General features: G+C 43.6%; 1 protein-coding gene across 3 annotated transcripts in view; it reads right to left on the bottom strand.

Moving 5' to 3' along the window:
* Positions 1-13,527, bottom strand: part of FAM117A (family with sequence similarity 117 member A) — a 29,760-nt gene that overhangs the window by 5,986 nt on the left and 10,247 nt on the right. For all 3 annotated transcript variants that reach the window (XM_039516330.1, XM_039516331.1, XM_039516332.1), the window contains exons 2-5: positions 6,398-6,564; positions 2,057-2,152; positions 1,331-1,435; positions 816-950 (exon numbers count right to left, since the gene is read on the bottom strand). In XM_039516330.1, the coding sequence (XP_039372264.1) occupies positions 816-950; positions 1,331-1,435; positions 2,057-2,152; positions 6,398-6,564 (503 nt within the window). The remainder of the gene's footprint in view (positions 1-815; positions 951-1,330; positions 1,436-2,056; positions 2,153-6,397; positions 6,565-13,527) is intronic.

The following is a 13,527-nucleotide window of genomic DNA, read 5'->3' as shown; positions in this document are numbered from 1 at the left end:
ACAGGCTTAGAATTCAAAATCACCTTGACAAATTGGAGAACTGGTCTGAATTTAACAAGATGAAATTCAACAAAGATAAGTGCAAAATAACTTACTTAGGAAGGAAAAATCAAATGCACAACTACAAAATAGGGACTTAGGGGCTAGGCGGTAGTAATGCTGAAAAACCTGTGGGGGCATGTGTGGTTACAGTGAATCAAACCGAATACAAGTCAATGTGACAGCTGCAAAAAAGGCTAATATTCTGGGGTGTATTAACAGGAGTGCTATGTATAAGAGGTAATTGTCCTGCTCAGCACTGGTGAGGCCTCAGCTGGAATACTGTGTCCAATTCCAGGCACCATACTTTAGGAAAGATGTGGACAAATTGGAGCGAGTCCAGAGGAGAACAACAAAAATGATAAAAGGTTTAGAAAACCTGATCACTTAGGAAAAGTTAAAAACCTGGGCTTGTTTAGTATTGAGAAAAGATGGGGGACCTGATAAATCTTCAAAAATGTTAATGGCTGTTATAAAGACTGATCCATTGTTCTCTATGTCCACTGAATACAGAACAAGTAGTAAATGGGCTTAATCTCCAGCAAGGGAGATTTAGGTTAGATATTAGGAAAAACTTTTCTAACTATATGGGTAATTAAGCTCTGGAATAGGCTTCCAAGGAGGCTGTGGAATCTCCATTGTTGGAGGCTCAGACAAACCCGTCAGGGAGGGTCTAGGTTTACTCGGTGCTGCCTTAGTGCAGGGGACTGCACTTTATGACTTCGAGGTCCTTTCCAGCCCGAGACTTATGATTCTACCCTGAAGGGACAACTCACCCTGAGAAGCTCCTCATCTCCTTGTTCCTTCACAAACACCTCCTCCAGCTCCTGGTTTAGTCCTTCCAGGCTCCTATGTAAGCAGGGGCTGAGCCTCAAAACAGGAGAAGCAGGAGGGAGTCCAGGAGGGGAGTCCTGTGACAACACAGAGTCAAACTGAGGAGTACAGTCCACTGCAGCCACACAAACTCATACAGATCTCCCAGCACAGCTGTGTCTATCCCACAGCTCTGGATGTTCAGCCAGGATGTTCTAGGAAGCCAGTTGGTTGGGGAAAACCTTAACAGGAGAGTGTGTATATTAAACCCATTGACTGCAGTCCAAAGCCTTAAGGAGTACGTGGGGAAGGTTGTTTTTTTTTAAAAACCACCACGCCGGATATTAGAATTTAAACAAAACTGAGAACCATTTGGAAACTGGATTTGTAATCCGGCAGCAGAACTGGACTGCGCTCCCCAGGCTAAGTAGGGTACACTGCAAAACAGATGGGGAAGGAGGGGAAACATGAAACGTACCCTGACTGATCCAAGGACAGCGTGATCCCCCTGAAGTGGGGAGCTCCGGTCCTTCTCTTTGCCACTTAGCTTAGTTCGCTGGAGCTGCTGCTTCAGTTTAGCAATCTAGCAAACAAATTCAGCGTATATTAAACTGGACAAGAAAACAGGTCTCACAACCAAAATTCACCATCTCCTCCCCAATGTTCCCCCCACAGGAAGTTACAAGACTGAGGGACACATTCAGTCAAGCTAGAACAAACCTTGGACATCTCTCAGAGGGCGGGGAGGACGTTATTCCAAAGGTTTAATGGTGAACTCCCCCATTTTAGAAGGGTGCAGACAGCTTTCCCTTTCCAGGGGTCCAGGAATATTAGTCTTCCATTTACAGCATCAGCTTTGAACCAGGACTCAATGGAGCTCACCCCAAGGGTTGGTGTTATGGGCATGGCCTCTCTGACTATAGCTCAGTGCATCACTTGCAAACCTCCTTACAATGGAAGCTGGCTAGAGGAGGGACTTGCAGTTGATCAAACAAAGGGTGGGTGCAGTGGGAAGAGCATGCTGACCTGCTGTGTAATATTTGCTTAGGCCATGCAGCCCTCAAACTAAGGGCTAATGAGTGCACATGGGAGTTTAATATCTCAGCTTCAGTAATACCCTCTTTCCCCACTTTATGGACAAGGTATCCTCCATAATGAGTAAGATTTTTATTGGTTGTAAGCTGTAGAAGGGGGGTCTGTTTACCTCTCTGCGGTGATCTGTGCTACCCCAAGATGCAGAACGCTTATGAGTACTGGCACTGGCCTTCCCGACTTCCACTTCGTGCCAGGATGTTGGAGTCTGAAGGGAAGAGAGATTATTTAGGACTGCCCCCACCAAATTTACTGTCTTCAAGGCAGGGGATAAGGCCTCCTAGGAAAAAAAAGTGAAGTACTGTGCATCCACACTTATATTCCAGTCTTTCCTTCAGCTCTGGATTAACAGTTTTGGGTCTCAGTACTATGCATAGTAAAACAGATCAGAAAATAGCTGAATGTTAATACTCTGAGATCAAGCAATGTTTGTTTGAACTTGTGGTTCTTTGAATCTACCTCTTCCTGTACTGGGATAGGCAAGGAGAGAACCACTCAAGCCACTGGCTTTATCTTTTTGACAGGTGCTCAGATATCAGTGATGCATAGCCAGAGAAAAAAGCAGGCATGTATAAATGACATCTCCTGCCTCCCACATGTACCCAGTCAGATCTGGTGATGGGAGTGATGTACGTATTTCCCTTTTCACTCATGTTAGCCTAGCAGAGTCAGCACATCTCAGAGCAAATTGTTATGTTCTGACCGCTAGGCCAGATTTTTCTTCCCCATTACACCTGTCCAGCCTTGAGTGGAAGTTCATACGTGTAACCAAAAGCAGAAGTTGGCTACCAGAGTCTTGTATTGGTTCTGATGCATGAGTGATACCAGAATCTGGCTTGACTCAGATCCCGTTTGAGTCTGCCAGACTGACAGTAAACTGAGCAAATTTTAACTTGTTGGGGAAACAACCTCAGCACTATTTTACAGAACTGGTTTTCAAGAGACAACTATACTTCAATTATCAAAAGAAACAGTTTGCCAATCTCCAGCTAGGTGAACCATGTGAATTTCCTTGCACTGGGCAGTCAACTTCAGTTCCTAATATCTCATCCATGAGATCAGAAAGGAGTCCCAAGGTACCTCACTTTCAAAACGTCAGCAGTCGTTTTCCCCACCACCGCATTTAAACTCATCACAAACCACTCATCCCAAGTCATTCCCCTCCCTGCCATTTCTGTGGGAGGGATTGATCTTAATTTCCTCCTCAGCCCTCACTGGACAAGCTGCCAGAAGGTGCAAAGGCCTGAAAACAGTTTCTCTCCAAGCAACTCAACTGACCTCCCTGGAGAGGTCATTGCAAAAACAGCAGCTGTTTAAAACAGCCCTGTTGAGTCACTAAGGCTGCAGAATCCTCTCTGCAGAATGTTGCTTAAAAGGTTACAGTCCAAGCCAGAGGGACAAGACAAGCTATCCAGACAGGTACAAGGTTTCCTCTGACAGATTAAGCTTTATAACCAAATACAGTAGTGCTCCAACTTTCACTGAATAGCAGAGGCTGAGCTGGACTCCTTAGGACCCATCCCACTGGCAGTTTAGCATGCTGCTTTTCCACCACCAAGCTTGTGCTTTTACTCTGGGGTTCCTCTTCGGGATTGCAGCAGCAGCACTGTTGCCTGATGGGGCATGCAGATAGGAAGGGTCGTCACCAGACCAAAAACTTAAGTGAAGTCCTCTTATGCTGGCAGATTGGATCTAGTTGCCCACTTCAAATAAGTGAAGAATTGTGTTCTCTGCAACACCTGAAATTTGTTGCTAGTGGTTTCCATGAAACAAACTAGTGTCTGCCAGATCCAAGACTGAACGGGCAGGGGGCTGACCCAACCCCACATTCGGCAACCTGGTCAGAGCAGCAGGGACATCGATGGGGATGCTTGAATTGCAGCTTCCAGGGCTGCTACTGCTCTGCAGTTAAAGTAATTCAACCTCTTAAAATGCTGGACACCTCATGTACTTATGAACCAACGCTAAGAAAGATCTTCAAGACAATTTATTGGTGTGGGGGTGTTATACTCCAAAGCTGCATTTGGTCCCTCACCACCTTAGTGGGCTCCAGATCTCTACACTGGGCTCTGCACTCCAAGGGCTACAGAACCTTAACACCACAGCACTTAGCACCGCTTGAAGGCTCACATCAGAAGAACAGAGCCTAAAACGGAAGGACGAACCCTGCAGGAGTGGGAACGCCTGAAGACTGAGCATGCATGTGCCTCCTACCTCTCTAGGGCCGAGTCTGTCAGCAGAGAAGGAAATTACAGAACCTGTTGTACTAACTGTGGCAAAAACCACTTCCCCTCAGAGTGAGAAGGGACAAAATGCTTTGTGCAGCAAGAAAGATGAAACCACAAGCTCCAATCATGTATATTGCTGCCATCCTCGCCCCCGCACTCAGCACCTGCAGCTGCATCTCACTTAACCACCTTAAGCTAGCAGATCTAGAGTTTTGCAAAACAGCTGATCAGTAGCTATTTAAAGAAAGGTGTAAACATGCACAGGCCACCAGAAGTTCCAGGGAGTCCGCTTCACTGTGCCTGAAGACACTGACAAAGTCAGTCTGGTAAATTGCAGAACAGCACCACAGATTATTCTGCTGCTCAGTAGAAGTTAGAATGGGGTGACAGGCGGAAGAAAGTGATATGGATAAGGCACAGGACTGGCAGCTATGAAGCTTGGGCTCTATTCTAAGCTCTGCCACAAGTTTAGTGAGACACCTAGGCAAGTCACAGCCTACGTGTCTCGGTTGCCAGGGACGGCATGGTATTTACCAGAGGTGTTTTTTTGGCAGGTAAAATCGTGTTTTTTACCACCCTAGGAAAAACTAGTTAGTCCCTGTTTAAGGCATTTTCTATTTTAAAAACGGATTTGTTACTGCGCACCACATTACACTTAGTTTTAGTTCTATATTCAAATTGTGGCTACGTAGGGCAGTAGATTACTTTAGAGCTGTACAAAAGAAAAGTAACTTGCAGTGGGCATATTACTAATGTATGTAATAATACCGAACACTGGAACGTCTACACATTTTGGTTCAGTATTTTCTCAAGGAAGTTCTACAGGTCGTGACTCATTTCAGTTTTCAATATTGTATAAACAAAAGTTGAAAACATTCAATATGAAAACAATAACGCAGAGTGGTAGGCTTGAAGTATTAAGCAATCAGGTGCACAGAATTTCAGCCTAGCAGTCCAGGTCCATTCGGCCATGCCACATTCTGTAGAAGACAACCAACTCTGATGCACTGGACACACTGAGCCTATTCCTTTTGCAGTTCTGAATGGATGTATCCCAAATTTGAAAAGATTCATTCTATGCTTGCTGATCTTGCTGGATACTGATGCAATTATTTTTCCCAGTTTAAATCAGGCATAAGCCAGGATTTTACCAGCACCCTGGCCTAATCTAGTTTTTCCCAGGAAATTGCTAACCCTGTCAGTTTCCCCATCGACAAAAATAGTGGTGATAATTACTTGTTTCACAGGTGTGCTAGGAGGTGTCATTTGCAAAGAGCTTTCAGACAGTCAGATGGAAGGCATTGTTACCTCATTGGCATAACTTGCTTAAGGGACACCAGTTAAATCCACATGGAAAGTAGGGGTCAAATGAACATATCAGCATTTAATATACTGCTGAGAAGAGGGCCCGGAAAGAGGGTCAAATGCCTAAAAAAAGTTAACGTTTTAGTTGCAGATCCTAAATACTATGGTTAAATTTCCTTTCTGGTGCCGATATGCTTTAAGAGACCGTCTCCCTCATCTCCTACCCCAGAGGTACAAGGCGAAAGAATTCCTTCCCTTTCTGTTCAGAATGCACTCCAACCCCTGAACTTGGAAACCAATTGAGAATTTCCTGCAAACAGCCCAGTAAGTAATAAATTGCTGGAGAATGAACACTCCATTAACAGACAGCTTTAATGTGCTAAATAAATGGCTAGTTAAGTGAACGGATGCTCTTATCCTTCGAAATTCTTCCACCTCTCCACATGCAGAGCCAGTATCTGTTGCCATACAGTAATATTTACAGGTTGCTAAGAGTTCCTCAAAGTCTGGAGCCTTTCCACTCTACAGCAGAGTGCTGTGTGGCTCGCATTGAGCAAGTCCTCTGTGGGAGCACCCTTGACTTCTTGCTGTGGCACAGAGCCCATGAGTGTTATATAAGGATTTGGCCCAGAGCTGCAAGCCACTAAAAAAAACCACAAAACAAAAACCCCCAACACCGAGCCAGTATTGAAGCGAAGCACCAGAGGCCATCTGCCTCCAAACAAGGACAAGGGAATTCTAATTCCACACCAAACTGGAGTGAAGTGAGGCTAAGTAGTAAGAGGGGAAGGTCTTCCTAGAAAGTTGCAGCAGAACAGACAAAAGCTTGATGTCTTCTTTAACAATCAGTTTATGCAGCCCCAGTTCAGCATTCTGTAACCCGGCCACTACCTCAGACCTTGCAAAGGTACCTTCCATACCTGGGTAGCTTTGTCATTCATGCACGAAGCAAAAGCTCCATCAGCATCCCGTGGCCATTGTCCTAGGAGGTACGATCCAAGGATGGTATCTAGCGAAGAGGTGCGCCTCACTCTGGGTGCTCTGGTCCGGCATGTCTTTTCAACAGCAGTAGCACATGGAACACTAGCTAGAAGGAAAAAGCAGAAAAAAAATTAAGTCTCTGCCCATAATTAACACTTAGTGTTTAAATGTCTTCCATTTGATACACTGCAACCAAGTGAAAAGCCATTTCAGGGATGATTATAAGAGTAACCAGAATGCACAGATAGGGATAGAGAAATTAGTTCAGTTACTGGGAACATCATGAGAAGTCCTATTATTTCTAATTAATCCACTGCACTCATGCCATTATAGTAGCAAAAGCTTGTAGGCTCTCACTTGCCATCTCCCAGCCTGAATCTAGACCACAATGAAAGTCCTGTTACTCATCATCAACTGTCAGAAGTCACCATGGTCACTGGCTAGCTGGGTCAGGGAAGGGAAATCTGCCTAAATGCCGCCCCCCCCCCGAGATCTATGCTAATGTTTATCAAAGTAAGATTCTTTCCCTAGTGCAGGAACTTTTAAGTCAGTGCTGAAGTACCTGCTTGAAACTGTTGATTAGAAATTCCAATCCAACTTAAGAATTCAATGTAGTCACAGCTCAATGGCATACTGAAATACTTGACACATATACAATATTTTTGCATTAATGCTGTACTGTGCAAACATCTATTAAGCCTGCATAGCAATGTTGCCTAGTGGCCAAAGTACACTACTGAGTTGGAAAACCTGGGTTCTCTAATCTAAGATAATGACACTGCGTGCAAGCTGGAGCCTGTGTGCCTCAGTTTCCCTATCTGTAAAAAAGGAGGTATTTACTTGAGGCACTTTGGGATCCTCCAATGAAAGGGGCTATGTAAGCATTAAGGGAGGTTAGTAAATACATATCCCCATTTTACAGAGCAAATATGAAGCAAAGGGGGTAAGTGACTTGGTCAGTGTCACAACCAGAACAAAAATTCAGAAGAGTCCTGGCTCTCGGTTTCATGCTCAGTCCACTGGACAACTATATTGCCTATTCAGAGAGCAATATTTTCACAACTGCAGCTTTATGACGAACAGAAAAGCTTCTGTAAACACCACCAATGTAAGTTCCCATGTCAGTAACTGTGTGCACAGACGTGCTTCTATTTGATGCCAACAGCTAAGAGTACAGAATGCCAAACTTCTCTCTTGGCAGGCACACTGAAAGAGGGGACATGTTACATATAACCTCACCCCCCAGCATATTACATTCCTAGTCAGCTCTAAAGTAGGTGTGCACTCCATGTGTGGCCTGACAATACACAGTGTAGTCCCCTTCTCCCTGGAACTGCAGTGCAGTGACAGAACAGCAGCGTTTTATTACCGATGAAGTCAAATGAGCATTTTCTATTCTATAAAGGAACATGCAACCTCAAGTCAACACTAGGGGTAGTTTGCATTTAGTTTGATTAGACATGTAAATTAATATGCAAATTAGAATCAGCGCACTGGCCTCTTGGCAAAGAGTCAATGAGTCATTGGACAGCCCTGGTTCAGGTGTTTTATATATGAACCCCCCAAATTCAGAGCACTTTAGTTTTACAGTGTAAATTAAGCCTGTACTCTAGTATTAATATTTCTATTAATTTCTAATAATTCTAGTACTAATACTCTAGTAACCGAATGATTCAATATACCAAGGCTTTCAGTTCTTGCCACATGGCATCCTAAGTGCTCAGAAATGGCTGCCATCTGTTTACTAACCTCTGTTTCCGGTGAGATTCCCCATCACCTTAATCTGTCATCTAAAAATGACTTAAGTAATGGAAATTGAGTTCCAGGTGAGAAGGAATGGAAACAAAAAGCAACTTGCCATAGAGACCTGTGTTAGGGCTGGAAAAGATTAATATTTGTACAGCAATAGGACCTAGAAGCTCTCAAATTGGATTGTGGACAGACATGTAGAAATATGAAGAGATGGTCTCTGCCTCAAATAACTCTCAGCCTGAGAAAAACCACCACCCTAATTTTAGTTTAAAAACCTGCTCAAGTGTTAGCAGTTCCTTTCAGTGAGTCACTGCCCCACAGGCTGCATCACTTGCTTCGCAATTATATATGGCATCAGCTGTCCCCTCCACTCATGCAGGTCCTCAAGAATAGGTTTCTGGCAGAAGAGGAGTTAAACTTGCTACCATAATTGGACAACCTCCTGCCCCCATCTCCACCACCCCAGAGTCCACTATATCCCAGAGATCCCAGCACAAGTGCTGACTTTCTAATGTGCCGGGCGAGTGCTCGACCTCTCCAGCCCCACTCTGCCCCAATGCACTCCTCCCCCCCCCAACACCCCCTACCTCTTTCCACCCCCTCCCCTGAGCACACCACATCCTCATTCCTTCCCCCTAGAGCCTCCTGCACACTGCGAAAGAGCTGATCATGGTGGGTGGGAGATGTGGGGAGGGACGAGGAGAGCTAATATAGGAGGCTTTTCCCCCACATGGGTGCTCCAGTCCCAGAGCACCCACAGAGTCAGCGCCTACTGGATCCCAGAAACTCCCTTTACACCACCACTGAAGGTTCTCTGTGTTGCTATAGCCATCACCTGCTGATACACAAGGACTGATGTCTTTCCATTTGCAAACACAATTGGATTGTGAGGATGGTCTGGCAAATATCAGCTCCTCTCCATTCTGAAATGACTTCTATAGCATACATGAGAAATGAGTGTGGGCATGAACACAGTCTCTTAAGATAGCTATGCCTGTTGCACAGAGGAATCACAAATGCACAGATTAAAGTCCTGAGGAGGGAATGCCTACTTGCAATATGTGAGTGGCCGTACCGCGATTCCTTCTTTCAGATGGCGCATCCTGCCACTGCAGTAGGTCAATTCTGCAAGTGGACAGCGTCGTTCCCTTAAAGGCAGTAGCAATCTAAGATGGGGGAAGGGTGTGGAGGAAGTCAGATGGCAGGGTTTGTGTTGGATGAGGGCTACCCCCCTCCAGTCAAAGTGAATAGGCCTAAAAAAAGCATTGGAGACAGTAAAACGTTTCCAGCGTGACAAAGAGGGTGCATGAGAGAAGTCGAGACAGGGTGGAGTGTCCTGTTTACAGCAGTTCTATTATCATCCTATTGCACTAAGTCCAAACAGCCCTGCCACCTGGCTGTAGGCTCTGGATTTGGTCCAAAGCTAACTACACAGCTGACAAGAGTCAAGTTTGAGGGCTTTCGATTTTCATGCGACAGCAAAGCCACTCAAGATAACAGAACCATTGCTATATCTCAGAAACCCACTTGGTTGTCTCTCACGGCTGCACGGACAACTTTTGCATAGTCCTTTTTACTCACTCAGGTCAAACGTGACCTGATCATTAAGGTGGGTGCCTTTTCAGTTCATTTTTTATTCTAGAACTCTGGACTCTATCCCCATCATATTAGCATTGAGCTCTCAGCAAATATAGTTTCTAGGGAGTTGTAGGAAGAAAAAGTAAGTGCCCATCTCATCTCTCTCATCTGCAGAAGGACATATCAGATCCCTGGCCAAACTTATTAAAAATCATTAAAGGGACATCAACACATTTCTAGCTGGAAATTTTGTACCCAATACAGTTACAGGCAACACCCAAGATACAAACAGAAGTTAGCAAAAATATTTCCCGTAGTTTTGCATTTGTATATAGTTTATTTCACAATCCCCCTTATAGTTTCTCCCTTGCTGAGCTAATCCTTATCAAAAGGGAAGCAGAAAAATGTTTTTAAAAGTTCAAGGACATGCAGTTTAATCAGACACTGAAGTCTTTTGAAACATGTCAACTCTTAAGATTAACTGTGTCCCTCTAAGGGTCTAACAAACTGACAGAGCTTAGATAAAAGTAAAAGTTAAGGCTGAACTGATGCTAAACTTAGCTCATTGTGCCTGGCTGTTACAGGTATCATACAGTGGAGAAATTTTACTTGTGTGCTGTGATATGTGGGCACATCAAGGAATTTGTAACAATTCTGAGCTCATTAGCTCAAACAAAGAATCTAAACATTTAATGCAAGATGTCTACTTTTTTAGAGGCTCTTGTGAAAATGAGAATCCAGTAGAGATACAGCCAAAGCCACTCCCATGTATGAACAAAAGTTGAAAACATTTGATTATATGAAAACAGTAACGCAGAGTGGTAGGCTTGAAGTATTAAGCAATCAGGTGCACAGAATTTCAGCCTAGCAGTCCAGGTCCATTCGGCCATGCCACATTCTGTAGCAGACAACCAACTCTGATGCACTAGGGTCAATAACTGATTTATACAGTGCCTTCCAGCCAAGTATCCCAAAGCATGCAACAAGCTACATATGAACAGTTCACTTCACTTGGGCAGAAATTTTTCAAAGCATATCGTAAATACTTTATATCCAGCTGAACCTACAGGAGGAATTTTAGGCAGATAAAATTCCAGGGGGGTGCTTGCATTCTATCATAGTTCTCGCAAACAACAACAGGTACTTTGATTTCAAGGCATCTGAAAGACCTCCTACAGCACAATGAAACCTAACATCAAGGTAGGCCATTGGCTGAGTGTCTAAAAAGCGTGCCCCCCTCCTGAATTAGCAATAACAGTTTCTCCATCATCTAGATCAGGTGGCTCGCAAACTGGGGATTGCGACCCCTCAGGGGCTTGTGAGATTACTACATGGGGCAGTCATGAGCTATCAGCTTCCTCCCCGAACCCTGCTTTGCCTCCTGCAGTTATAATGATGTTAAATATATTTAACAAGTGTTTTTAATTTACAAGGAGGGGGGTCGCACTCAGAGGCTTGCTATGTGAAAGGGGTCACCAGTACAAAAGTTTGAGGACCACTGATCTAGATGTTCTTTGGTGATCTCCTATCTAAGGGGTCATAACACTGGAAAGCTGTACTGCTTTAACTAGACTGGCATACACCTTTTCAACTAGATGGGAAGAGGAATAAGTAACACTGATATAAGCCACATTTTTATCAGTGTAACTGTGTTCACTCCAGGGGTTGTACCAATATATTGGTTAAAAAAATCAGACCCCTAATCTACATAGTTACATCACTACAAAAACTAGGCCTTATTAACAGCTCAGCTATTAATCTGACAGGATCCAAATTCAAGACGTTATGGGTACAGTCGATAAATCTGCAGGGATCTCTCTCAAGGAAAAATCTACATGAGTTTTGTTTTCTGTTGTACCTACTTACATTTTAGCAAAAGACACATGGAGGGCTCTAGTCTAATGAACCACATTTTAGAAAAAACTCAGGAGTCCACAAACCACATTCAGAGAGACATTTCATCTGACATCACTTTAATTGAAGGCATCAGACCTCCAAATAGCAACAGATATTTGCTACCTTAGTCGCATAGAATGTCAAGATGTGCCATAAAAGCACTATCTAGAGATTTCCAGTGCAACGATCAGCAGTGAAAGCATTAATACTGACAAAGGTGATCAAAGCTGAAGCTTCAGTGTTGCATCATGGAGTTATTTCAGTATCTTGGCAGACTCAGGACAATAGTACATCATAGTTTAAATTGATAGAGGTCTTTGTCACTAACAAGGCTAGAACATTTAATAGCAGTGATCGGAGTCTATAGATTTATTCTTGATTTTCATTTTAAACTTGGCATTTATATTTTGCAGACTGGGCAGGTGCAAGAAAGATTTGTTACTACATTTCAAGGTACACTGCAGCACTGGCAAACTGCAGCATCCATCAATCCTACTAGCATCATCTCTCATCTGAACAAAGACTAAACCAAACGTTTATTATTTCCCAGATGTGGCTCTTGTCTTTCATATTCTGGAAGTGATAGCCAAATCTATAAGAAGCTACTCTCCCTTAATGACTCTCAATAAGAATATTCCATACACTGCTAAAGCACAATATATCATTAGGTGCTCCCTGCTCTTCAAACTGCTGCCAGAGCACACCTTGATGACATCAAAAGGTTTGAGAGCAATTAAGGTCTTTATCTAGGAGTTCTGCAAAGCAGTGCATCGGTAACTTCACTTGTCACAGTTATGATGAAGTTTAAAATCCTTGATCAATACTCCTGTGCTTAGCACACAGCGAACTCTACAGAGAGGTCTAAGATTTTAGTCTGAAGGAATTAACAAGAATTTAGGGCATAGTCAGGAGCTGATAGTCAAGACTGGGATCAAGGTGAGATGTGGAAGTTGGTAGGGTTCAGGATTAAAGCTCACATGGATGTCACAGAAAAGACAGAGGTGTCTCTATGGAAGACGACAATAGACAGGCCCTTCTGAAGTGGAAGGGACAAAGGGCAGATCTAAAGTCTGTACCAGAAACAAAAGGAGCATTTGTAAGTGCCCCCAGAAGAGACCATGCTGAAGATGCTGGCTTCTTGTTCAAGCCACTGAAGGGCAGAGCTATTTAGGTACTAATAAGCCCCTAATCACAATAGTATTGGAGGAACTCCCAAGTACTGCAAATAGAAATAAACACTGAACTGGATATGAAGAAAGGGATCCATGATGCAAGATAAGGAGCAGATTAGCTACTGAGGCATCTCCTTATTCCGAGAGCTGAAAACAGTAAGGTAGTGCTGATTCTAGCAGTGAAAAAGCCCGCTTTAATCCAGAACATAGGTGTAGAAAAGGAAGACTAGATTCACAAATATGCAGGAGGGGTAAAGTCAAGTGAGACATCCATTGATAACTTATGTCAACCATACAACATACATGAGTAGGTTGACAAGAGAATAATCTGAACTGAAAGTAAGTTCAGCCAGGGGGTTTGTTCATGGTAGTGAAAGTTTAAAAACTCAAGGTTACAGGGGGATTTAGGGAGAGGACAAAAATGCCCATCCCCACCGCCAACAATTAGCATTAACATTTCTCTGTAGCACAAATAGCTGAAAACTTCCACAACTCTTGGCATACATTCTATTTTAAGATGACATCTCCGTGCAAAGTAGATGTTCTACATCTCTGCCTCTGTTCTATTCCTCCGCCTTTAGGATTATAATCCTTTTACTTGTAAAAGATTTACAACCAACGTGGTAAATTAACATATGCACCAGTTACACATTTCATAGCCCTTGGTTCCA

The sequence above is a fragment of the Mauremys reevesii genome, linkage group 27, assembly GCF_016161935.1.
Source record: "Mauremys reevesii isolate NIE-2019 linkage group 27, ASM1616193v1, whole genome shotgun sequence".
NCBI classification, from domain to species: domain Eukaryota; kingdom Metazoa; phylum Chordata; order Testudines; family Geoemydidae; genus Mauremys; species Mauremys reevesii.
Note: the sequence above shows the minus strand (reverse complement) of the source record. Positions and strands in the feature narration are given on the sequence as shown.